General features: G+C 40.8%; 1 protein-coding gene across 12 annotated transcripts in view; it reads left to right on the top strand.

The window, feature by feature from the left end:
- HHAT (hedgehog acyltransferase) overlaps nucleotides 1-26842 on the top strand; it is a 404545-nt gene that overhangs the window by 232642 nt on the left and 145061 nt on the right. For 7 of the 12 annotated variants that reach the window (XM_037824548.1, XM_037824584.1, XM_037824561.1 and 4 more), the window contains one exon: nucleotides 1636-1671. The exons of the other annotated variants lie outside the window; for them this stretch is intronic. In XM_037824548.1, coding sequence (XP_037680476.1) covers nucleotides 1636-1671 — 36 coding nt within the window. The remainder of the gene's footprint in view (nucleotides 1-1635; nucleotides 1672-26842) is intronic. 12 annotated transcript variants of the gene reach the window in all.

Below are 26842 nucleotides of genomic sequence, written 5' to 3'. Positions count from 1 at the left end.
CGTAATTCATGCCTTTTGGGGCTCAGTTTGACTCCCAGCTTTGTCTTCTCCCAGCTGTGAGCCCTGGGTAAGTTACTTCACCTCTCTGAGTTTCACTTCCTTCACGCGTAGAATGGAGATACCCCATTACCTGCCTCACCTGCAACAACATATTCTGTGAGCACCTAACATAGTACCTGACGCATTTGAGATACTAAATAAATAATAACTTCTATTAATATTCTTAGGTGTTTTATTAGCACTTTTGTGTTCAGTGTCTTCTCCCTTCTCCCCAACCCCCGCTTTCCTGAGAGCCTCTGTGATTCCTTCTGTTTCTGTTTTTCTTTATGATTCCTGGCATAGAGTCTGTTCCTTCCTGTAGCTAATGTAATTGAAAAGGCTGAAGAGGTTTTGGATTAGTAAAGGAAGGTGAAATCTTGCTTTTAATCTGTACATACTTCTATATCCCATAGTGTAATTCTTGCAAACTTACAATTTCTATCTGTGGTATGGTTGACTATTTACTTAGGTTGTTGAGCAAAGTAGGCCTTGGTTTTGGTTGGGAGGAGAGACCACTTCTGTTTATTTTTTAAAAATCTGTGTTAAATATAATTATAGGAAGAACTTAGCATCTTGTCCAGGACAATGTAAAATCAGCTGAAACAAATGAGCTGTACCCCTTCAGTTAGATTTCCCTTTAGAGAAGAGCATTGTTCAGAAGACTTATAAGTAAATGGGATTCCTGTATCTTGAATCCCATTTTCCCAGAATTATATAATTTTTTAGGTAAGTGATATACTCAATGAATAACCTAATATTTTGACTTCTAGTTTATCTCTTCTTATGTACCCTACATCCATGGTCTGTAAACAAATACTTAAGTACATTAAACAAAATCTTTCCATTTAAAGGTACCCATTTTAATGTCAGTAAGCCTGCGGTAAGCAAGGTGGGGTCAGGTAGCAGACATGCAGGGGTGCTCCAGGGGCAGGGGTGGAGCTGGAAACTCGGGACATCAGGGCCTGGGCGGTCAGACCCCATTCTAGGGTTAATTTCTGTGTCCATTGCTCCTTGTCTGAAGGTTTAGCATTAACTAGGGCTTCACCCAGGCAGATTGCTGACCCAGAAGGCCAGTCTCTGGTGGGTGGGACATAACCAAGGTCTGGGTATTAGAACTAATGATAATGTCTGTGGGCTGGAAGAATTATGATGCTGGCTCCCAGTCTTTTCGCTCACAGCCAGACCCAAAAGGAGAGAAGGACATGCGCCAAGCAGGGTGAGGGGCCCCAAATGAGTGGTCTGAGTGAGGTTTGAGGGAAACAAGCCTGCAAATTAGAGAAAACAAGGCAGGACCATTTACATGGGTAAAATCAGTTTGGTGGTGTCACAGGAAGGCTGTGATTTGAAGGTCCACTGCTGCCCAGAGCTTGCCTGATGCCTGTGTGAGGCCTGAGCTCAGTGGCCGGCTGCTGCTGCTCCTCTGCCTTCTCAGCTCGGGAAAGGCTGGTGCTGCTGCTCCAGGGGCCACACTCCGAGAACCACTGTCGCAGAGTAGTCCACTCCTTCACCATGCTGTGAATGCAAATTATATACTGTTTGTCAAGTCCACCATTGCTGTAAACAACTTCTATAGTTATGCTTGTCTTTTTTGAACAGGTATTTTGACGTTGGACTGCATAATTTCCTAATCAGGTAAGCCAATAATTTTTTTTTTAGATATGACTAAATAGCATGTCTATTATAGAAGTCTGAAATGAAAAATAAAATCTTTGTCAAACAACTTGAAGAATGATGGCAATTGTGTATTTGTCAAGAAAACACTGCTAACACTACGTTGTTTGTGCCGCCACACATGAGATAATTATCCTTTTTAAGCAATCAGGGAAGTCTGTTTTAAAGGATTTTTATCTGAAGTGATAGCTATCCAAGACCTTGGACAAGCTCAGTTCCAACTACTAGACTGCTGGAACAACTAATTGAAAAGTAAAGAGTGCTCATTTGTATTCAGACATTTAACAGCCCACTTAACTGATTCCTCCACTGAATTTAATCTTTTTAAACTGAAACTACTGGTTGTTTTATAGTCATGAAGATACAACTTTATTCATAATTGAAAGAGAGTAAATAGGCAGTTTATATCCCAGTGTATTGGTAATTTTTACCAGAGTTGGCTTATGGGGCATTTTAATTTCAAATGGCTGTTAAATAAATTAAAAAAAAAGATTAAATGAAAATATTTGAGAATATTAACAGTGCTGGTAGGAATATATATATATTTTTCTGCTGTCAACTTTGCTGTATTTTCTAAAATTTTTACATTGAGCATGTAGTACTTTAATAATGGTGAAAAATGGTCACTGAAAATGCCTGTCAAAAATGCATGAAAGAAACAATAATGGTTGATGAAGGATTGAAAACTAAAGATTATGTGAAAACTAGAAATCATTAAAGTGATTTGTTTTCTGAGAATGTGTGACTTTAAATTCTAATGAATTCTGACCAACAGTCTGCTGATGATCTATAGAACCAATGTGGTTTTGGAGCAGTTATGTTCTCCACAGAGCATGACCATCTCCCTGTGGGTAAAATGGTCCCTGAGGGGTAACATACATCATTGTAATCACCTTTGTCCTAAACCAGTAATATTTCTTGTGTGCTGTATCGCATATAGTGGTGTTTCAAGAGAGGCTGTACATACCTTGTTGTCTTCTCCACAGCCTCATCCAAGGCTGCATATTGAAATTTCCTCCACCCACCCATGACCCGAGCAATATAGGTTGTCCTGGCTTCCTGTGTCATAGCACACACACAGGGTAGTGTGTAAACTCACTACCTTTAAATCGACACATCAAGGGTAAATGGATTTTAACAGGAGAGATATGGGATCAGAGGTCATGGGAAGGGCAGGCATGAGAATTCCATATCCAGACTGATGAGGCAAAGCTGTTGGTGTATGCTTCAGGGAGTAATTTGAATTTTTGATTTGAAGACCTTGGTACATTGTGCTATTTCTGTGGTACTGATCACGTAATTCTTGTGGCGGATATACATTCTCTACTTCTCTTATTTCCTCAAATAAGTTTCTTGAGGCCAAGGATCATGTCTTAATCATCTTTCTATGATAAAATTCAGAAAGTTGTAGAGAATAAACCTTCAACAAATATTTATGGTAGGAGTGAATGAATGAATGAGTGAAAGAATGAAATAAGGCAGAAAGGACAAGGAGGGTGAGGATGAAGAAGAAGCTGTTCAACCGTTTAGTCAACAAAAAAGTTTTAAGCCCACTCGGTACCATTTACTTGGATGTCTATGGAAATACCATCATGAGCAAAAACAGACGTGGTCCTTGCTTTCATGTAACTTATAGTCTGTTAGGAAAAAAGATACATGAATTAAGTAGTTATAAATATATTTGCAAAATTGGAAGTGTGAGAAGTGCCTTTGAAGGAGAGAAACAGGCCATAAGAACCTTTTGTACCTGGTTGATACAGATATGAAATGGGAGCCTTCCACTTGCAATCATGATGGACCAGACTTCCAGTTGTTTTGAAACAACTTAAAAACTGGACAAAATATATGAGACAATCGTTGTCACAAACTTATTACCAGGGAGTGAAGCACAGTGATCCACGAGGGAAAGAAAACCAATGAGGGGATCCCGAGGGTTGCCCAGCCTACTGCTTGGACAGATTTTCCAGGCTGAAGCATCTAGAAGAGAAAGGTAGATGGAGCCTGGTGGTCCCCTTGAGTTAAATAGCAGAACCTTTGTCTGAGGAGGCCAAGGTCATAGGGAAGAGTACAAGAAAGGAGTGATTTGCCAGAAAGAGAGCTCTGGAGATCTACAGAGATCCCCTTTGAATATTTAGTTGAGTACTGATCAACACATGTATTTGGTGAAGCCAGCTGAGTCTGGAGAAAGAACCACTCCAAAAAGAAGAGAGGGAACAGTCCTTGGAATTCACAGAGGACAGGAATAGTTTGTGTTTTCATCAACCAGAATGGGCAGGGCAAGGAGAGTTTTCAGAAGAGTATTGCCATAGGCTGAAGGCTGCTTGGGTCCCACCTAAAATGTAAGCTTTGAAAGGGTCAGACTGTGTCCAACTAACTTAACTGTGTTTAAGAACAAAGCTCAAGAAACTTACAGGGATGCAAAAGTCTCAACAACCAACAAGGTAAAATTCACAGCGATTCAAATCCTAGAAAAAGTTATCATCCATCATGCAAAGAAGCATGAAGCTGCTATTCAAAAGGATGTCAAAAATCGATCAATTGGAACTGACCCAATAATGACACAGATGATAGAAATAATGTACAAGGACTTTAAAACATTTATTATAACTGCATTCGTATGTTCAAGAAGGTAGAGAAAGGATTGTGCATGTTAAAGCTTTAAAAAACAAAATGAAATTTCTAGAGATAAAAATATCTGAGATGAAAAATATACTGTATGAGATTAATAGCCAATTAGACACTGCTGAAGAAAATATTAGTAAACATAGCAGAAATGATGGAAAGAGTGGAGCAACTTCTTGAAAGTACTGAAAGAAAAAACCTGCCAACCTAGAATTTTATACACAGCAAAAATGAAATAGACATTTTCAGACATATAAAAACTCAAAGAATTCACCACCAGCAGACAGTACTACAAGAAATATTAAAGGAAAACTTTTAAGCAGAAAGAAAATGATATCAGAAGAATGCTGAGTCTATACAGAGAAATGAAGAGCACCGGAAATTTTAAATATGTGAGTAAATATAAAATATTTCTTAGTTGTAAATCACTTAAATTGATAATTGACTGTATAAAGCTAAACATATGTTACATGTAGGTTTGTAATGTAGCTAGAAGTAATATATATGACACTGAACTAAGGCTGCATGGGGGAAATGGAAGTATACACTTTTAAGGATCTTATATTATGTTTGAAGTGTTATATTAATGGAGGTAAACTGTGATAAATTAAAGTTGTTTACTATAAACTATAAAGCAAATACTAAAAAAAGACAAAGAATTATAGCTAATAATCCAAAAAGAAAACAAATTAATAAAAAATACTCAACCCTAAAGAAGGCAGAAAAGGAGGAATAAATGAAATAACAGATTGGACAAGTAGAAAACAAATGACAAAATTCAAATTCAAGTATTTCATTAATCATATCAAATATAAATGGCCACTACCATCCTCATACTAAAATCAGATGGCCAGTATCAGCCTCATACTAAAATCAGTCAAAGAAAGTAAAATTACAGACTGATATCTGTTATGAAAACCGATGCAAAAAAATTTAAGAAAATTTTAGCAAATTGAAATCCACATATATAAAAATGATACTGGCCAAAAGCCGCTGGCCGGGGCTCATCCTCCTCCCTCCGTGTTGCTGTCTGCGGCCTCCAGCCGCCTTGGTTGCTGGAGTGGCTGCGGTGTCTGCGGGTGGGGCGTGTAGAGAACGCGAGTGCCGAGTCCCGGGAGGCGGGGCGCTGGGAGGCTTGGTCGGCTAGACCGCAGGCGCCCGCCTGGCAGCCAGTGACTAAGAAGCCGAACCAAGTCGGGAGCCCTGGGCCATTCGGCGCCCTGCGTACATGCGGGGGGGATAGGAGCTGGGGGCGCCGGAAGAGGCCGGAGGTCCGGGGCGCGGAACGTGACTGGGGGCTCGAGGAAATGAATTCTGCTAACAACCTGAGTGATCTTGGAAGCTGGTTCTTCTCTATTCAAGGCTCCAGAAGAGAATGCAGCCAACATCTTGATTACCACCAGGAGTTCTTGGAAACCTATCCTTAATGCCAAGAAGAAAAGAACTAAGAAGATGAGGGAAAACAGATTTAACAGATGTTTGATCGCTGCTAATGGGTGTGAGCAAGTTAGATATACTATACCCGAAGCTTTTCCTCACAAAACTTTTTGTCAGAGGATGGGTAAGGACAGCAGACCTCAAAAGGCTATTTGAATTTAGAAAGGTGATTGAAAATCCAGAAAGATGCCAGAATCTGGTTTCAAGTGATTATCCAGTATATATTGATAAGATTGAAGAGCAGTCAGACTGTAAGATCCTAGATGGACACTTTGTTTCCCTGTGGCCCACTGTGTGCCTGATATCATCCCAATTGGATCTGTTATTGCAAGGTTCCAATTACTGTGCCTAAAGAGTGGAACAGGACATCTTGCTGGAACAGGAGATCATCACTACTGGAGGCAACAACCACCAATGGCCCGTCCTATGATTAAAGAAGCCTCAGTGGCTTCTTTATTATCAGAAAATACTTATTGTATCCTTTTGTGATCTGTAAAAAAATTTTCTCATGTTAATTAATTTATTTTTTTAGTCATCGAAAGGAAGGATAGATAATAACCAAGTCTTCTAAACCGGGGAATTTAGTGTTCAGTTTCAAAAAGTACTTTCAAGAAGGTAAGAAAAAAGAGAAGTAAAAATTGTTTCATGCCTTTTAAAAAACAATATAAGTACTGTACACAAATAAATTGTATTTCTATTTCTGGTGAGAGTTATGCTGGATTTTGATATTAATCAGTCAGATATTTGATTTTTAAGGAAACCCTCATGTTTTAAATTCATTTTACAGTATCAGTTGAGGTTTAGAATGGTTCTTAACTGAATTTTCAAGATGACGTCAGACTATTCACAGAAGAAGAAACAAAACTGATGCACAGATATAAAGAAATGTTCAGCTTTGCTGGTAATAACAGAAATGTAAAGTTAAAGTAACAATCAGCAAAGATTAAAAAAAATAAAACATCATTGATGAAGCTATTGTGAAATGGGCACTGTTACAACTGATGACTGTGAAAATCAGTTCAACCCTTTGGAAAAGCATTTTTACCACATGCATGAAGAGCCTGGAAAAATCTCATATCCTTTGTCAGAGTGATTTGGATTTTGGGAAACTTATTCTAGGATAAAATATTAAGAAAAGAGGAAACTTAGGGGTATTTAGATAGCTTTTTAGAAATGGCTTAACTGTCTATTGTTAGAGAAATGGTTAAGTAAACTGTGGTTCACAATATTGGAATATTTTGTAATCACGTGCATTATGTTTATTGCCTTACCACTTAATACCTCTCTGATCTTTTTTGGACATGTGACCTAATCTTTTTGCACCTCAATTTTTTCATTGGTAAGTGGGAATAACATCTTAGATCGTTGCTTAGAGGATTATATACTTAAAACTGCTTAGAATAATGACTGGTAACCATTCAATATATTTTAACTGTTATTATTTAAAAGTTTATAATAATATATGAGAAGTATTTATGGTAGAAAAATGGGATAAAAACTGTGGTATAACTGGTATGTTAAAAAAAAAAATACCTGGGAGAACCTAAGGTGGCGGCTAGGTGAGACAGGACAAAAAAAATCTCCATGAAAAATACTAGATAAAAACCAGAAGGTGACCCAGAGTACCAGTTTCAGCGATGCGCCAGTTGGATGAGGTCTCCTAGTATCACAGAGGCTTTATACTTGGTGAAACCAGGAGTCCGTGTTCTGAAACGAGTGAGTAGGCCGGCTGGAAGACCCGCAGCTGTGCTGCGGTGTGGGAAAGCCAGGGGTTGGTGGTTGGAGACAGTCTGGTTCTTTTAAAAAGAAAAAAAAAAAGGGGGTAAAACCCAGAAGTGGCTGCAGTTGCGAAGGTGGAAACTGCGCAGTGAAACACGACAGGAGTGAGCTTAGCTGGCCTCTCAGTGTTGGCTGTGGAGGATAGCTCGCGGCAGATACCCTCGGGACCAGGGGAGAGCCGGAGGGAGGGAGAAGCCCCGTGGCTTGTAGCTGGATCCCCAGAGGGCTGGATAAACTCCTGCCCAGAGCTGTGCCCACAGCCCAGAGCTGTGCCAGTTGCCCCGGAGCTGGGAAGGAGGAACTGTGTGAAGAGAGGGGGGGGCTGAGATGCCCCGTTCAACCATTTTTGCAGCGGGCTGAGAGCGCCCTGGCACGGCCCAGTGGCCTGGGGCTTCCCTTGAGGGACGGTGCACAGTTGTGATGTAGCACAGCATTCCCTCAGCAGAGGTCCTGGAAGATCACAGCTGAGAAGGGGGGCCTGCTCGGAAAACCCAGGGATGCTGCGCCAAGTTCGGTGGTTTGTGGGTCAGCGAGAGAGAGGGTCTGGGATGGATCAGAAATGAAGGCTTAGACTCTTGCGGCGGCCTTGACTCTCCAGGAACCTAGGGGATCTGAATATTAAAGCTGTCCTTCCTCCCTGGCCACCCGGACACATGTCCCACATTCAGGGCAGACGGCTCTAGCAACACACCCAAACTGAGTTCACCAAATGAACCCCACAAGAATCATTTCCCCCCACACCGCAGGGACAAGGTTGGGGAGAAGTAACTTGAGGGGTATAGGTGACTCACAGGCGCCATCTGCTGGTTAGTTAGAGAAAGTGTACGCCACCAAACTGTGTTTCTGAAAAATTAGATTGGCATTTTTTTTTTTTTTTTACAACTTGAAAGAACACTATCAAGCAAAGCAAATGCCAAGAGGCCAAAAACAACAGAAAATCTCAATGCATATGATAAAACCAGACGATATGGAGAACCCAAGTCCAAATACCCATATTAAAATATCAGAAGACACACAGTACTTCGCTCAATTAATCAAAGAACTACAATTGAGGAATGAAAACGTGGCAAAGGATTTAAAGGACATGAAGAAGACCATGGCCCAGGATATAAGCGACATAAAGAAGACCCTAGAAGAGCATAAAGAAGACATTGCAAGAGTAAATAAAAAAATAGAAGATCTTATGGAAATAAAAGAAACTGTTGGCCAAATTAAAAAGATTCTGGATATTCACTATACAAGATTAGAGGAAGTTGAACAAAGACTCAAAGTCCTCGAAGTCCACAGAACAGAAAATGAAAAAACAAAAGAAAGAATGGAGAAAAAAATCGAAAAAATCGAAATTGATCTCAGGGATACAATAGATAAAATAAAACATCCAAACTTAAGACTCCTTGGTGTCCCAGAAGGGGAAGAGAAGGGTAAAGGTCTAGAAAGCGTATTCAAAGAAATTGTTGGGGAAAACTTCCCCAACCTTCTACGCAGTATAAATACGCAAAGCATAAATGCCCAGCAAACTCCAAATAGAGTAAATCCAAATAAACCCGCTCCGAGACATACTCTGATCAGACTGTCAAATACTGAACAGAAGGAGCAAGTTCTGAAAGCAGCAAGAGAAAAGCAATTCACCACATACAAAGGAAACAACGTAAGACTAAGTTGTGACCACTCAGTGGCCACCATGGAGGCGAGAAGGCAGTGGCATGACATATTTAAAATCCTGAGAGAGAAAAATTTCCAACCAAGAATACTTTATCCAGCAAAACTCTCCTTCAGATTTGAGGGAGAGCTTAAATTTTTCACAGACAAACAAATGCTGAGAGAGTTTGCCAATAAAAGACCTGCCCTACTCCAGATACTAAAGAGAGCCGTACCGACAGAGACACAAAGAGAGTAGAAAGAGATATAGAGAATTTTAACAGACATATATAGAACCTTACATCCCAAATCACCAGGACACTCATTTTTCTCTAGTGATCATGGATCTTTCTCCAGAAGGGACCATAGGCTGGGGCATAAAATAAGCCTCAATAAATATAAGAAGAAAAAATAAAATTGAATATATTCAAAGCACGTACTCCAACCACAATGGAATACAAGTAGAAGTCAATTATTTTTTGAATCGTAACTCGACTATTTACTTTCTACATGATATAAAATACACAAACTCTAAGGACAAATTAGTGGTTTTCAACTCAATGTAAAATATGTAATTTTTGACAAGAACTATATAAAGGTAAGGGAATGGAGGAGTATAGGAACATAGTTTATGTGTCCTATAGAAGTTAAGCTGGTATCAAAGAGAAATGGGGGAAGGGGCAATGGGGAGTTAAGAAATGAGAGTAGGGTTGCTGTTTGAGGTGAAGGGAAATTTCTAGCAATGGAGGATGGGAAGGTGATAGCATTACAACATTCTAAATGTGATTAATCCCACTAATGGAATGCTAGGGAGGGGGTGGAATGGGAAGATTTAGGCTGTGTATATGTTTCCACAGTTGAGAAAAAAAAACAAACAGTCTAAATAGACAACAATTGAATGCCAAGGATGACCCTGGATAGGATCGGACAATGGAAGACAGGAGGCTCAAAGGGACATAGTTGAGCAATAAGGAAAAGGAAATATAGAATGTAAGCTTTGTATCATTGTTGAATCTCTTGTACTTCTTAGCTGAGCTTAATGGGATTGCATAAAAGAATGTTCTTGTTCATGGGAATTGTATATGAGAATTATAGTGTTTGTTCAAGAGTGTGTGCAGCTAGCTCTCATATGTACAGAAGACAGAGCAATAGATGATGGATGATGGATGATAGATAGGGAGAGAGGGAGGGAGGGAGGGAAAAAAAGAAATAGCCGTGGGACAACATGTTAAAGTTTGTGGATCGGGGGTATTGGGGGAGTCAGAGAATGCTTATGGGGTTTGTATGGTTTTTGCACCTGTTCCTATAATTTTGAATTTATTCTAAAATAAAATGTTAAAAAATACCTCAAAACAAAAGATCTAAACAAAAACTGTGCGTAAGAAAAAATACTGAAAGAAATACACCAAAGTGTTAATATAGTTGTCCATAGATTAAGTGATTTTTCTTCCATCTGCTTTTTTGTTTTTTTCCAGATTTTCTATAATAAACATTATTATGTAAATTATGAAAACAAAACAATAAACTCAATTAAAAAAAAAAAAAGATATTGTATCTTGAACAAGTGGGATTTGGCCCAGGAATGTGAGGTTGGTTTGACATTTGAAAACCAATCAATGTAATTCATCATAATTGCAGACCAAAAATAATATAATCATCTCAATAGATGCAGAAAAGGTATTTGTCAAAATGCAATACCCATTCCTGATTGTTTTTAGTTTCTCTCAGCAAACTAGAAATAGAAAGGAATGTTTTTAACCTGATAAAGGGTATCTATGAAAAACCTACAGCTAACATCATACTCGATGATGAGAGATTGAGTGCCTTTCCTCTGAGATCAGGAACAAGGCAAGGATGTCTATTGTCACCACTTATGTTAATCATTGTACTGGAGGTTTTAGTGCAATAAGAAAAAAAGGCTGCCAGACTAGAAAGATATCCCGTTTGGAAAGAAAGAGGTAAAGCTGTCTTTGTTTGAGAATGACATGATGATCTGTGTTGAAAATGCTATGGAACTTACAAAAAAACTCCTGGAACTAATAAATGGAATAACAAAGCTCAAGGATACATGGTCAATATGAAAAAATCAGTTGTATCTCTATATGATAGCATGGAAAGATTAGAAATTGAAATTTATAATATGATTTATGATAGTATCTAATTTTATAAAATGCTTAATAATAGACCTGAGAAAATATATATGAATGTACGTAACAGCTTTATTTGTGATAGCCCCAAACTAGAAACACCTGAAATGTCTGTAAGTAGGTGAATGGATGAACAAATTGTCGTGTATCTATACAATGGAATAGTACTCGGTAATAAAAAAGAATGAACTGTTGACATATGTACAATTGGAACGAATTTCAAAATAACTATGCTGAGGGAAGAAGCCAGATTTTTAAAAGTACATATTGTATGATTCCATTCATATAAAGCTCCAGAAAATGAAAACTCATCTGTAGTGACAGAAAGCGGATCAAATGCAGATAGATGAAGTGGCACGAGGGATGTTAACAAGATGCATGAAGAAACTTTTGTGGGTGATGAATATCTTCGTTATCTTGATTGTGGTGTGGGTTTCAGAGTGTGTGTATATATCAATTTCAGAGTGTGTATATGTATCAAAACTTATCAAATTGTACGCTTTAAATATATACAATTTATTGCACGCCACTTATATTTTAATAAAACTGAGGAATATTAAGCAATGAGGATAATCATCCTTTTTAAACAATTAGGTCAAGCATGGTGAGGACTGAGCACATTTATCACTGGGTTCCTAAGTGAGAACTGTTTCCGTGGAATCGTGACCCAGAAGCCACGTTGGAGAGGGTGGAGGTGCTCTTTGAGTGGGAGGTGATGGAGCAGCAATTCTTGTTAGAAGTTAAGTTATGGAGAGGAAAGAAAGACAGGGCAGCTGATAGAAAGGGTCGGTCGAGTGAGGATTTTTTTTTTTTTTTAATGGAAGGAGCTCTTGTATTTAGTCACCCAAATGTCTTAAGTGTCCTTTAAGTTGCTTCATAGACTTAGAGAAAGCAGTTTCAGTTGTGTAGAGAGAGGCAGAGGATGTACAGCAGAGCGAGGATATGCAAGCAGTGAGTGGCCCCTTAGAGCAATTGCATTTTTCTGTAAATGTATCACAATGTAAAACTGTAGAGGGTTGGGAGTGTGAGGCTGGCAGTACTTGGGGAGTCCTTACTCTGTGATGGCCAAGAGAAGAAAATACATTTCCCTTTTTAAAAGAGGAAATGTGGGAGAAACTGGCATACATATTCTTTATGCAATAAATTGTATATATTTAAAGCGTACAATTTATTGGCGCCAACAAGCTCTTAAAAAGTACTCAGGTTTGTCAGGTTGTATTGAATGCTTAGCACTTGGCATAAAAGAAACTGTAGCATGCTTGGAAATAATCAGCTTCATTTTTTACATCCATGGGAGTGATATGGACGTCTCTGGAATGACATAAATTCCAACAAAGCCAAGAGCCCTATCTCTGATCTCAGCCTAGCAAACTGCAAGAAGGAGCATGTTTCCTTTTAAGTTTGAGTATTTCACTGAGCTATGAGGCAGGAAGGAGCTGTCATATTTAACGAAGTATGAACTTTTTGGGTATTGGCATTTTCTTTTGACTGTGGGAAAATTCAGAAAGCTCAAGCCTTCCGCATTTTATAGAACGCAAAGGAACGACTTTCAGGAAATAGTAATTGCAACTTACCTAAGAATAGCCTCAGAAGAAGACTGTCGGCTGGAGTTCTTAATATAATGCCAAAAATGAAAAAAATGACCAACCTGGGAACGAGAAATTATAGAATAAAGCTGCTCTGTTTCATTATAGGTAATAGGGTGGCTTGCTTAAATTTTGTTTGTTTTGTTTTGCTTTGGCAAGAAAGTAAAAGAGATTAGTGCTCTTTGGTTTGATTTTTGCCAGTTGAGGCATTTTTCCTCTGACACAGCTTGTAGCCTCCCCCCCACCCCCACCCCCTTTAAGGTGGTGCTTTGTATTCCCTCTTCTTTCTCTCCTGCCAGCCTGCTCCCCTCCAAGTCTCTGTGTTGGGGAATAGTTTTAAGTGATAAAAGATGCCATTGTAACTTTTTATAGAGGACCTAGAGCTCATAAGCAGATAGTATTTGTCAGTTTTCCTTTTGCATTTTTTTCTCTTACTCTTATGTTTATAAATTTAAAAACCAGTAAAGTATTCCTCTTTATGTTCTTCTTGGTTTCTTTATTTTTATATTTATTTTTTTAATCCATTTCAAATATAGATCAAGCTTCTTTTATTTTTCCAAGTAGCAGAATTTTCTTTACCGACAACTTTCCATATTTATTCTAAAGACCATTTGTGAGATCATAGAGCCAATACTTTTTTCCTTAGGAGACTATTGTCTAGATGTCCACCAGGGCTAGCAGAAATGTAAAGAGTGCAGATCATACCACTGATGCTTTTTAGGCAAATATTAAAAAACAGTGAGCCTCTGGTATGGCTCTAGAGCTATTTGGGAAGATCTCTGGAGTTAATATGGTCCTTAGAAGATAAATTACTTTCCTAAGTAAATGGACTTTGTTTATAAAATAGTGTTCAATATTAGTGCTGACTTGAACTTATACAAACATTTTACATTTATATGAAATATTATGGATCCTTTTGAAGCATGATTTTGTTCTGATGAGAGAAAAGGTAGAGAGGAAGGATAGAATAAGACAGCATTTCATTTCTTGTATTGTCATTTGTTCTTCACTTTGGAGATTGGGCCTGGGATTCCTTTGGGTCTGGGGTGTCGTTGAATTGCTGGAAGGAAATTTCAGTAATGAAACAGTGACTATGAATTGAAGATTCACCAAATTTGGAAATGAGCAAAACCAGTGTTACCTGCCTTTGGCTTTCCCTCGGCGGCCCCCTGGGCCTGACTCATTCGTAAAACTAGCTTCACAACAGAATGGAAGTGCTGTTTGGGTTTAAAAAAAAAAAAAAAAAAAAAAAATTGTTGATGTTTTGATCTTTATGAATCACAGTGTGGTTTTTTCTTTTCTTTATCTTGGATACCACAGGGTCTTCCACCATATTTACTAAGTTCATTGTGGCATTCGCGGTGCTAGTAAAGAAGTCTGCCCACCATCATTTGACATATGTCTTGGATTGTGTGGCATCTGAAATGTTTAAAAGACTCTGCCCTGTGTCTTTAAGAAGCTAAGCAGTCAAGTGAGGGACTAATTCTGTCTGAAGGACCGTGCCCTGAGGAGAGGGAAGAGAGCTGGGGGATGAGCTGCTCTCCTTCCTGTAGCCCATTAGGACAATTGAAAACTGTTTGGGCTTTATCTGGGCTGCTCTGGAAACAGAGAAATTTGGATGAGAGTGGGAGTTTGGTCCTGGGAGCCAGAACCAGGTGGTAATAGGAAGATACTTAATGTCTGTATTTAGTCTAGTAGCTTAGAAACAGCTGAAGCACATGCATGTTCTGGGTCCTCCGAGAGAGAAAGATAAAGCCATTACGTATGTATTTTTAAACATGCACACGGGTGATAACTGAGAGGCCAATACCTGACTTGTTACCTAGGAGTTTACATTTTTTATTTTGCAGATATAGCCTAGAAGTCAACTACAGTTTGTCTAAGTAAATAATTTTTAATAGTGGAATAAAAAGTGAAAGTGCTTATTAAAAAGCTGCTCCCACTTGAGTTAAGTCCAAAGTCAGTCCCTTTGTGGCCCTAATTAGGCACCGTGATCCTCTCTTAGTGGCAGCCAGAGTGGGAAGGACCCCTGGGGGGTGGGGAATTACCAAGTCTCTTGTGTCCCTTCCTGCTGCAAACTCATCTCCTTTGAAGTCACTATAGTATCACAGTATTCTTTTTAAATCTTTTTTTAATTCCACTTGTGGTGTATGAAAGCCGGAAGTTAGTGCTCTGTGTGGTGTTCCTGTAATAAAGTGTTGTTTCAAACAAAAAGTGAAGAACAGTGAGTGAAGAAAGCCAGACACTCAAACAAGCCCCACGGAGACAATGGCTGCACATGCCAGCTGAGTGCCAAAGGAACCTCAGAGCTGCCACGGGGTCAGCTGGGTCCCCTCCATCCTCGTCCTCTTGCCCTGACAGGCTACATCTCCTCGCACCCAACCTTTCCTTTCTGTTACTGCAGAAAGAGCATGGAGCTTTGTCTGTAAACTGGGCTTCCTGCCACACAAGGCTGTAGCAAGGTTTAATGACATGCAAATCCCTCAGCTCCCTGCCCGGACACAGTGGAGGCTCAGTAGAGGAATCTGAGTCTTGTGTTCAAGTCCTGGCTCTCTCCCTCCACCTGTGTAACTTTAGGTAACTCGCTACACCTTCCTGAGACCTTGAATATTTACCTTTAAATTGGAAATTATGATTTCTGACCCAAGGAAGTTATTTGTGAGGCTCAAATGCAATAAAAGATGAACAGTAATACTCTGTAGAGATGTTAGTGATTGCCCAGCTCTTCCTTTTCTGTCCTCCCAGGTTGGAGGAGCCTCCTACTGGCTCTCCTCACCTTTCATGCCTTTTCATCCACCTTAATCTCCCAGAAGCCCAGCTCTGATGCTGCTGTTCTATTCTCAGAACCAGTCCCTACTCAGTGACTCCGTCTTCTCTCCTCTTAAAACCAGACTGTGCCCCGAGGTCCTGGGCCCACCAAAGCGGGTCTTCAGACTGCTTTTCCATCTCATCTCACCATTATTCCCCTTTGCACCCTTGCCAAATGGGACAGCATGCTGGTTTCTGTTTCTGTCCTACCATTCTCTGGTTTCTTTCCTTTTCTCGTGTGTTCTCTATGCCTGAAGTACCCATCCCACCCCATTCGTGCATATCCAAATCCTGCCCCTCTTGAATCTGTCTCAGGTGCCATCTCCTCCAAGAAACCTTTCTCTGTCTCCCATATGGCACTGCCTCCAAAGCCTCCTGGATCATAGGAATCTCCTGGGACATTTTAGATTCCTAGGCTCTACTCCTGGAGATTGTAATGTTGTGGGTTTGGTGTGGAGCCCAGAAGTCAGTATAATTAACAATTATCCCAGATGACTCTTATGCTCGGAGAAGTTTGGAACCTAGCTTTAAATACAGTTCTTTTTGTATATACCATACATCCCTTCCTAGACAGTGAGTCTTTTGAGGTCAGGGTCTGATTCATCTGTATGTTCCCCAAAGTGCCCCACAGTGTCTAATGTCTAGAGGATCCTAACAAATATTTGAATGAATAAACTTTAATTTCAAAAGAGGACTTAGTAGCTGTCTACTTTTCATTTAATCCATTCATTTAGGCAGCAAACTGAATGGTCTAAGCCCTGTTTTAGGTGCTGGGATAAAAGCAGTAAATAAGATAGATGATGTCCCTGCCCTCATTTAGCTTGCATTTCAGTGGGTAGCGGCAGAGTAAACAAGAAGGCAAGTAAGCCAGCACTGTAATTCCCGTGACGTGCAAGTTGTGAGCACTGTAGGATGGGCAAAAGGGCTTCTTGGAGGCAGTAGGTAACAGTGAACTGAGAGAGGAGTAAGGAGGAGGAGGCCACCATGGGAAGATCCGGGGCTTGATTATTCCAGGCAAGTACCAAGGCCCTGAGATGAAAAGACACATGTGCGAGGAATGGAGAGGAGGTCTGTGTGGCTGCAGTGTAAGGAGCAGGGAGCCCAAGATGAGTCTGGAATAGGCAAGGACCAGACAGTGAACAGGATTGAATTCTATTTTATGTAGAATAGGAGCCACTGGAGATTTTTAAGAAGGGAGTGGCATGATCTGATTTACTTTTTTCAAAAGTCACTTAATTTGGCCAGGAATTTAGTGAAAGTGGGATTTTTGGTTCTCAGCCATTACCATGCTCCTCTAACATGAACTTGAGCTTAGTGATCCAGGCCTGTCCTTGCCCCTCGGGGACAACCAGCTACTGTGAACACTACTTTGTATTGGATAGCAATAGTCCTAATTGATCATTTATTTCTGTTTATATTGGCTTGGCATGTTGTAAAAGATTGAATTATACATATAAACATTAACTTGAGACAGTTAAATATTGGTGGAACCTGACAATAGGATCTCTGCAGAAGCCTAGGCAGCTGGGGAGAGCTGGGGTTGGCTCTGAGAAGTTTACTTGGAATAGAGGTTTGCACCTTTGTTCTGGTGACACAAAACCATCTTATCTTGTGACCCCTTAGCCAGCCCAGGCTCCTTCACTCGAGCTTCTCTCTTGACCATTACCAGAGGGCTCTCTGAAGGCCTTTTTCTTAGCCCTCAGTACTCATGTCTTGGGGCCTGCTCCCCTTGGATGCCAGCCACCCTTAGGACAACTCTGGTGCCCTCTCTTGGGCAGGTGGGGGCAGAGCTCCATCTGGTTCATTCACGAAAGCCATTGTGTTATGCGATGGTATGTTCTTCCCTGTCCTGTCAAAAACCGAATCCCTTTCCTAACTGCCCCCATCAGTCACTGTCCCAGACAGCATTTCTTGTCCCTCAGACACAAAGGCTTGGAGTGATTTGTAGTCCTTTCCTTTTCTTTGTTTTTTTTTTTTGTTTTTTTTTTTTTTCAGGATTGTAGGATGGAAGGGCCTTGGTGACCATGCCCCGTATTTCATTCATTTTCAGTTCTTAGAAGATGTCTCATACCTACTACTTGCTTCGATTCTACTGCTACTGCCTTTGAGGAAAATTTTTTTTAGAATTTTTCATCTTTATGGCTTTTCTGTATTTTGACTTGTTATATAGAAAACCCAGATTAAAAAAAAATAATAATAACTAAACTGAAAGAAACCCCGTATGCTCTGAGCGTTGACATGCATAATTCAGTTCCCACCGTACACAGTATCTATCAGTACAGATGTTCCTGTGAATAAATGTGTTTAAAAAAAACTAGAAAGAGCCCACGGTGAATTAACTGAGGTATTTGCAATGTAGAAACACAGTTTTAAACATACAAAGCTCTGACTCAAGAGTGCTGCTGAGCAGGTGGGCAGTAAAGATCCATGGTTCATACCAGTACAGATGGGTTATTTGCCTGAAAGAACATTTGCTAGATGTCATCGTTGTTGCTGTCTTTTGAATGATCTTCCTGATGCATGGGATCTTTCTGCCTTATGAGGCTGCTGCACTAGGTTGGAGTCAGAAACTTGCTTTCCTTCCTTGCAGCAAAAGTCTCAGATCCCCCTGTCTGACATTTAGATTCTGATGATGTGTGGATGGAGGTGGGGCCTGGAATGCATTCTGATGAGCTTGGCAGCAAGGATATCCACACTTGAGAGGCAGAATTCCTAGAGTGGATCCCATGTCCAGCCCTCGTGATTGGGAGCCACTGCTGAGCCCAGGGGCAGCCACCATACAGTCTCCCACTGTAGCACTGGTAGTGTAATTAGTCACGGTATCTCACTGTGTAGCCTTTAAGCCTGCTTCTGTGGTCTCTCAGAGATTGTGCAGGCTGCCTAATCTTCTTGCATAAATTCCTTTCATGTTAAAACTAACTAGAGTGGGTCCTGTTATTGCAACTAAGAAACCTGACTGATAGGGTTACTTACCCTATCCTTGCTTAGGATGTCTGGCTCAGCAGAGGGAGTGCATGATCTTTAGTTGGCTTTGCCCATGGGTGGCACTGATTTTACACACCAGCATTAAATGCAAGTGTAGCTATTTTTGCCTCTGTAACAGAAGCAGCTTGTGAAAAGAAAAGGGCCTTGGACCAGAAGCAGACCCAGGCTCTAGTCTGCTCTCTCTCTCTTATTGCAATGGTTTTATGCAAGTCACTTCTCCCATTTGGGCCTTAGTTTTCCTACTTGGGAAATCAGAGAATTATACCAGATAAACTATAAGATCCCTTCCAATTTCAGCAGCCTGATTAGCAGCCTTGTTGCTTCTAATATTAGAGAGAAGAGCCTGTTGTCTAGCTCTGTGCTATCCAGTATGTTAGCTAGTAATTGCATGTGGCTATTTAAACTTAAGATAATTAAAATTAAGTAAAATTACAAATTCATTCCTCAGTTGCACTAGCCACATTTTAAGTGTTCGACAGCTGCATGTAGCTCGTGGCTATCATATTGGACAGCACAGATATAGAACATTTCCATCACCACAGATAGTTCTTTTGGGTAGTGCTAGTCTAGGTGATGTCGTTTGTTTGCTTGCCTTGCAGAGATTCTGGGAGTTCTGTTGTATATTTGGCTGCCTGCTTGAATGATCAACAGCCTCCTTATACTCAGCTTGCCCCAAAGAGAACTCATTATCTTTTTACCCCCATGCCCTAACACTACTTTTCTTCATATATTTTCTGTCTCAGGGAGTGGCAGCCCACCCACCCCAACTGAAGGGTTATTCTGGATATTTTCTTCTTCTTCACTCCTCCCTTACACCCATTTTGGTCCCTCAATTCTGTCACTTCCACCTATTAAATATTTGTTGAACATGTCCTTTTTCCTCATTCTTATTATGTGTGCCATAATGGAAGGCCATCATTTTTCATTTGCCTTCTTTTGTGAATCTCACCTTTAGTTTCTTCTTCATTCCAGTCTGTCCTCCAATCCACACCCCCAGGCTTATCATATCAAAACAGTTTAAAATCAAACAAACAAACAAAAGGCAGTTTTAATTAGTCATTCTACTGGTATATCCAACTGTCTTTTCCAGACTTAACTAACACTGTTCCACCATGTGCAGTCTTGTTCCCGAACAGGCTGCACTCATCCGTTGTCTCCTTTCCCTTGGGCGTGCTTTGCCCCCTCCTCCTGCATAGGCTTTCTCCCAGTTCACCCAGTTCAGAGGTCACCTCTTTTGTGAAGCATTTGCCGACTCCCCTGGACACAGTTGGGTGCATAGCACGCTGTGGTGTCGCTCGTAGGTCACATTCTGTGGCTTGGAACGCAGCTCTGGCGTCGGACTGCCTGCGTTTGAAAGCTGGTTGCATTGCTTACTGACTGTACGACCATGAACACTGAATGTAGCATGGTGGCTTTGGGCTTCTCTTTCCTTATCTTTAAATGGGGATAGATTATAATACCTACCTCTTGGAGTTTTTGTGAGGATTGAGTGACATAATCCACTTAAAGTGCTGAGAATAGTGTACAGCCTACAGTAAACAATAATGGTTTTTATCGTTGTCATCATCCTCATCAGTATTCTAATACTTTCTCTTGCCCTCTTGTTCACCTTCTGGGATGTTAGCAGACTGAGTGACAACACCAACTTATTTTATAAAGGGCTTTAGATTCTAAGCAGTAACTTGGAAATAGGTAACAAAGGAGTTTCCTGGGGAAGTGTGACTGTAGTTAAAAGTAATAGTTGCTTATGTATTCTAGTATGTCTAAAGATCTTACTTAGACAATGGAAGTAACATATTGAAGGGAAGGAACTTCCAATAGAAAATGAATAGTGTTGTCTATTTAGCATCCTAGAGTGAATAGATCCTTTGCAAGGAATTTTATCACTAATATGTTAATAATAATAATACCAAAGTTTGCAATGATGTACACTCTTGCATTAATTAGAGCAGATTCATTTGCATTCAGATACCCTTTCCTGAATGCAAAAAATGTGTGGCAGTACAATCAGTGAGCTGGGAATTGGCCATACCTTGCCGGCTCTATCAGCCTATAGGAATAAGGAGCTGCTGATGTACCCGGGTATAAATACGATGCTGAGAGTGTGTAGTGATTTACTTCCCTATCATTTGTTGTGGGTGATTGTTAAAGTCTCTGTGTGCCCAGGGAAATATGTTACCCTTTGGAAATCATCCCTTGGTAAGTGTATCCTTGGGACCCTGGGATGGTTCCAGATGTTGGTCAACATACAAGATCAAGTTCCATTGCAATGAGGATTCATACTGTTAAGCTGATGTACATCAGACAGAACAGTGAATTACACAGGCTGTGAGGAACAGGATCACCTTGCTGTGTGGGAGAAACTGGGTAGCGTATCAGCCTAGTACCAAGAGATCAATATTTGCCAAGGCTTGTATAAAATTTGCTTCCTAAGTGTAGTAGACATTTGCTCCATACCCTGGCTTTTCCTTATCTTTTGACCACCCTTTTGGTTTTGGTGGGTGGGATTTCTTGTCTTATGAACTGTGCATCTTCAAAGTGCAAGCCACAAAGTCTGTTTGTGGGCCTTCCTCCCAGCTAATGCCAGAATGTGCCCCAGGCCTTGCTACTCACATGCCTCAAAGGGGTAGCTTTGATTCACAAAAGGTTCATGAGACCAAGAGGGCATCCCACAGAACTTTTTCTGGCAAGGATGTTGGAGAGACCAGCAGCTTTCAGATGCAGCGTGGGCAGGGGTTCCCAGCATCTGAGATGTGAGCCACGGTGCAGCTGGCGTTGTCGCCGATGGTGGGGTCTACTGGAGCTATCTGGTGGAGTAATTGTCTCCTCGCCTGATTTGCTGGCCCACCCAGATATTCTGTGAGCTAATGTCCTTTAACAAATTCCTTTTTGCTTAAATTAGCCAGTGTTGGTTCTATTGTTTGCAACTAAAAACTCTGAGGGATAAACCAGGCTATGTAAGTGAACCTTATCAAAGCTCCCCTAGCTCTGTGCTCACAGTAACTCAGTGCTGAAGAGAGACCATGGGGGTCTTGAGATAACAGGATGACGTTTAATCCTTTCAGTTGGGCTGCCCATTCAGATGTTTCTTTTATAATGTGGGATATACAAACCTGAAAATCCTCAGGTTTTGTAAAGTTGTACTTAAAAAGTAACAGGACTTAGGGGAAAAATAGAGTTGAGGCAGATCACTCAAAACCTGTGTAACTGTGCTTACAGTACTAAGAAAAACAGTAGCAATCTAAAAAATATTAGCACAATTGAAAAGTCATGTTGGAGTCCTAGGAAATAAATAATCTAGACTTTGCCTTAAAAGGTGACAGTAACTTGACAGAAGGGGCTGTACGGAGGGGTTGAGACTGCTGAGTTACGGCGACAAGGGCAGAAGGATGGGGAGAAGCACATTCAGGCTTTGCACAAACTTGCTGGGATGGATGGCACTGGATACTCGTTCATGCTGTTTTACTCAGGATCTGGGAGAACTGTCTCAGTGTGCTTCTAAGACAGAGGATGTGGCTAAACTGAGTCAGTGAGGAAAAGGGACAAGATGAATGGATATCTGGTACAATAATAAGTCAGCTCTGTTGATGAACTTTGCTTTCAGCTGCTTTTACTTGGAGGCAAAAAATGTTAACATGATAGAAAAAATTACGTATGAACTGACACAACTTCTGTTTGCCTATTTACCACTTATGCATGAATTATGGTAATTAAAGAAGTGTGTGTCATAGTACAGCTTTGTGTTTGAAAGTGTTCTGTAAACCCAGAAAGATGGGGGACCCCTGGCCTGACATAAAGTGAGGGTGGGCTTCAGATGGTTCCTGGAGTTAAGACGGGAAAGGAAGCCAGATTGAAGCGCTGACTCTCTTCCCGCCAGAGGCGACAGAGGCTGTGGTGACAAACCACCTGAGTTTGAATCCTGACTCCATCACAGACACCACATAGGTTGGAACTTTGGCTTCGTTATTTGTAAAACAGAGAGAATGATGATGCTCTCTTAAATTTGTGAACTTAGGACAGTTCTTATCTGAGCGAGTAGCAGTGTTCCCTAAGTGATGGTTGTTGTTCATCTCCCAGCTGTCATTCTACAATACCTTCTGCTTCAAGGATGAGGAGAGAAAACCCATTGGGAGCGCCTCGCACAGTGTGTAGCACATCCAGGAATTTGGTCCATATTTGTTGAGTTTAAATCTGATGAGAAATATGCACATGGACTGCAACTAACACTCTTTTCCTTTCCTCTTACCAAGTCAGTGTGGACACTGCTTAGCGGAAGAGTGGGATGTTCTCTGCTGAGAGGATGGATTAAGGAGCGTATTCTGGACTGACAGACAGTGACTGCCAGGGCTTTGGAGCAGCATGGGATCCCAAGGGGAGCTCAGACCTTCAAAACTGATCCTGAGTGGAAAGAAAGAGCAATTAGTCTCCAGCCTGGTTTCAGTTGTGACCAGGCCATTTAAAATAAAAACACTTTAGAATCTGAAAACCCACAGTGTCTGTTCCTAATTGAAAGGTTATTTGCAGACAATATGTTTTTCACAGAGTGACGTTTGTATGTGTTTATTAATACACTGAGTCTATTGTGGTGAATCCATTTTGGAAATGGAAAGATAATTATTTTTGAACCTTTTAATCATTTTTTTTAAAGCAAAATAATGAACTGGAAAGCATTTAGCTGAGGAAGTGCATCTGATTACACAGGCAAATTATTCAGTTGGAATGAAAAGCAAATATGTATTGTCTCCCTCCACTCTACTGAGGGGGAGAGCATTTTATCTCTGGTTTCTGTGACATTTTTTACTTTCATCTGATATTTCAGGGACCCCAGATTCTAGTTCCAGCTTTTCCATTTGCTTCATAACCTTTCTGGGCATCATTTACTTGCCTATAAAATACCTTTTGATTCAAAAGGCTCTTCTGGCTCTGACCTTCTATAACTACAGGATTATGTGACTTCACAAAAGTGGATAATTCATGTGAGCATATGAGCAGTCCCAGAACTCTGGTCTTCTTGAGGCCACATACCAACATTCAATATATATTGGATTTTATGTTTCATTTCACAGCTTGTGCTAGGCCCCTACTATAAGCAGAATACTATTGAGGCCAGTGGTGGGGCAGAAAAGTAAGAAAATGGCTAATTTTTCATGGTCTAGCTGGAGGGGGAAAGAAAATGTTTATGACATAATCAGAAAGATTAGCTGAGTCAGAAATGCTGTAACACCAGCATTTGATAATTATTATGGAATATAGAAGGAAGAGTCCTAGTGAGGGTTCTGGAAAATGGGACAGCCTCTTAAGGACAATATTTATAACTGAATAATGGGACTTGGATTCATATTCTATTTGTTATGCAAAATCTGTACCATTCATTTTCTTTCCTTCCTGTTTTTTTGGAATGTAGTTGGTCAGGTCTTTTTCCCTCACTAGATTTCTAAGTGCCTTGGAGAGCTCTTTGCTTTCTTCATGTTTGAAAATTCCATGGCGTCTAGTATAGTGCTTGGTTCAATGCAAATGTCTTGAATGATGGAATAACCCTTATCCTCACCTTTTGGCCCTGCCATTGCTCATTGGTTCCCGAATTCGGGTATGACCAGGAGCGCTGGTTGGGTGAGATAGAAGTGAATGGCACAAGAGAAGCTTTGCTCTTTTGTTGGGAGCCTTGCTGTTTTAGTAGTACAGGCACTATGGCCGCTTCAGAAGATAGCATCATTGGTGATGACCAACTTCAGGGAAGCAGGTATGACTGAAACCATTGAATCCTTAGAGACTGCTCTTGCTTATGGCTTGAACATGGTCTTTCCAATGTTTAAATCAGTTTGTAATTGCCTCTGAGATTTAGACAACCTAAGGCTTTCTACTTGCTAAGAGCTACATCATCTTGTTTCTGATGCATCTTGCAGGTGAGCAGGTAAGCAGCAGCTCTTTCCCACCATTTTTATGTAGTATAGCCATGGGTATGTTTCCAAGGGCAAAAAGACCTCCAACTATACTATTGCTTCTTTAAATTCTTCCATGGGATTTTTAAAAAGCATCTTTGGTCCTGCCAATGAAGTTACTGAATAAAATGAAATTTCGGGATTTTCTGTAATTTTGATATGCCTATCTTTCTCTAACATGGAAAATTAGAGTTTGGTAATTTGGTTTTGCTAAGCCTTGTTTCATTTCTTTGAAACCAGTACTGGTGCCAAGAGTGGAAAAACAAAAGTCAAGCTTCAATGAGTCCACCTTGGCATCTGGCAATTCAGTATGGTTTCACAATGCAGAACACTCCCTAGTTCCTCTCATTGCTGTGGGAGATGGGATGGAAAGAGGCGGGGGCAGACGGAAGGTGGGAAGCCTGTTGCTGGCCTTTAAAGTTCATAGACCGAACGGGGGAATCATGAGTGTCAGGCTGCAGTATAAAGTGGAAGAACATCTTTCCACATGTGCCAGCTGCCACAGCCCTGGGCTAATTACACCTTTATTTCCTGAATGCTCTCCTAGCCGCTTCTCTTGTTACTGCTGAGTGAGCACCTGCGGGCCAAGAGTGGCGTCTGGCGCCTTCCTAGCTCTGACGGCTCAGGCAGAGCCTAATGATTTTTCTTTCCCAACTTCATACTGTCACTGCACTGCTACCCAGGTGGAGGTCTATGCTCTTGTCATATTTAACTTTGCTTAACCAAGGACATAGGATGATGGTGATTCACACTACATGGATTAGACAGACATTTTTCATAGGGTTTTCTTGTATTTTATTTATTTTTTTTGTTTCCTTATATAACATTTTTATAAAACAATTCCCCTGCTCCTTCCACACAGGTCTCCTACTTTCTTGTGCTTGCAACCTATTTTGGTCTGCTAGGATGCCAAAATGCAATATGTCAGAAACTGGTGGCTTTCAACAATGGAAATTTATTAGTTTAGAAACTAACAGTTCTGAGGCCGTGAAAATGTCCAAATGAAGGGAACCTCGAGACGATACCTTCTTCCTGAAGATAGGCTGCCAGCGATCCTGGACTCCTCTGTCACATGGCAAGACACATGGTGATACCTTCTAGTCTCTCCCTTCTCTTCTGGGTTTCATTGCTTCCAGCTTCTGTCTTCAGTGGCTTCTGCTCTGTTTCTATGGCTTTCTCTCTCAGCTTCTGTGTCTCTGTGTCTTTCTCTCTGTGTCTGTCTCTGTATTCATCCCATTTATAAAGGACTCCAGTAAGAGGATTAAGACCCACCCTGAATGTGATGGGTCACATCTTAAGATAAGATTCTACTCACCAAAAGATCCTACATACAAGGGGTCCACATCCACTGGAATGGATTAGTGTTAAGAACACGGTTTTCCAGCATATATAACACCTTCAAATCATCACACAAAACAATAATAGAATTCCCAGAGAAAGTCCTGATATATGGGGTCTAGATTTACTGATCACAACAATGCTAAGACACTCACAGAATTGCACCTCCTATGTCTAACTTTCTGACCATCCTCAAGGACTCTCTAGATTGATTAGTTTCTCTTTGTTTTCTGTGGCTATACTACAAGGAGGATGCACTCTTGGTAAGGCAATGGCTGTATATCCACATTTTCTTAACTGGTTTTGCTGACCAGCCACATGTGTTTTGTGGGATTGCCTTGCTGTGCTGGCCTGCCCCAGAAGGGCACAGCTGCCTCTCTCAGGCAGAATTGGTGGGGAGATAAAATCCTTGTCCTGAGGAATGCTGGTGTGGCGGATGGAGCTCTTTGGTTGCAGGGCCTGGCCTCAGATGCCAGCCTCCCTGCGACCTGGCTGTGTGAATGTGCCTGTGTCAGGCTCCAGTTTCCTCAGCTGTCAGATGGGAGATGGATTTTGTGAAAATTAGGTTAGGTGATCTATGTGGAAGAACTCTGTTCCATTGTAAAGTCTTGTAAAGTTAATTGTTAGCCTAATGCTCTAATCCACTGTGCTGTAGTACTGTGGGAGTGGGGAGCTGGGAAGCCTGGTGATCCCTTCTTGCTATTTTCTAAGGTGGAAAAATATGCCCTGTTCTCAAGGATGTGAGAGAAACAAAATAGATAACATAAAACGTGATCTTTCATACTTGATAAGTCTGTGGACATTGACTAGAACCCCTGTGGTTAGCGGGGGGAGAATAATAGGAGAGAGAAGA

This window comes from Choloepus didactylus, chromosome 2, assembly GCF_015220235.1.
Source record: "Choloepus didactylus isolate mChoDid1 chromosome 2, mChoDid1.pri, whole genome shotgun sequence".
NCBI classification, from domain to species: domain Eukaryota; kingdom Metazoa; phylum Chordata; class Mammalia; order Pilosa; family Megalonychidae; genus Choloepus; species Choloepus didactylus.
This window is presented reverse-complemented; position numbering and strand designations above follow the sequence as displayed.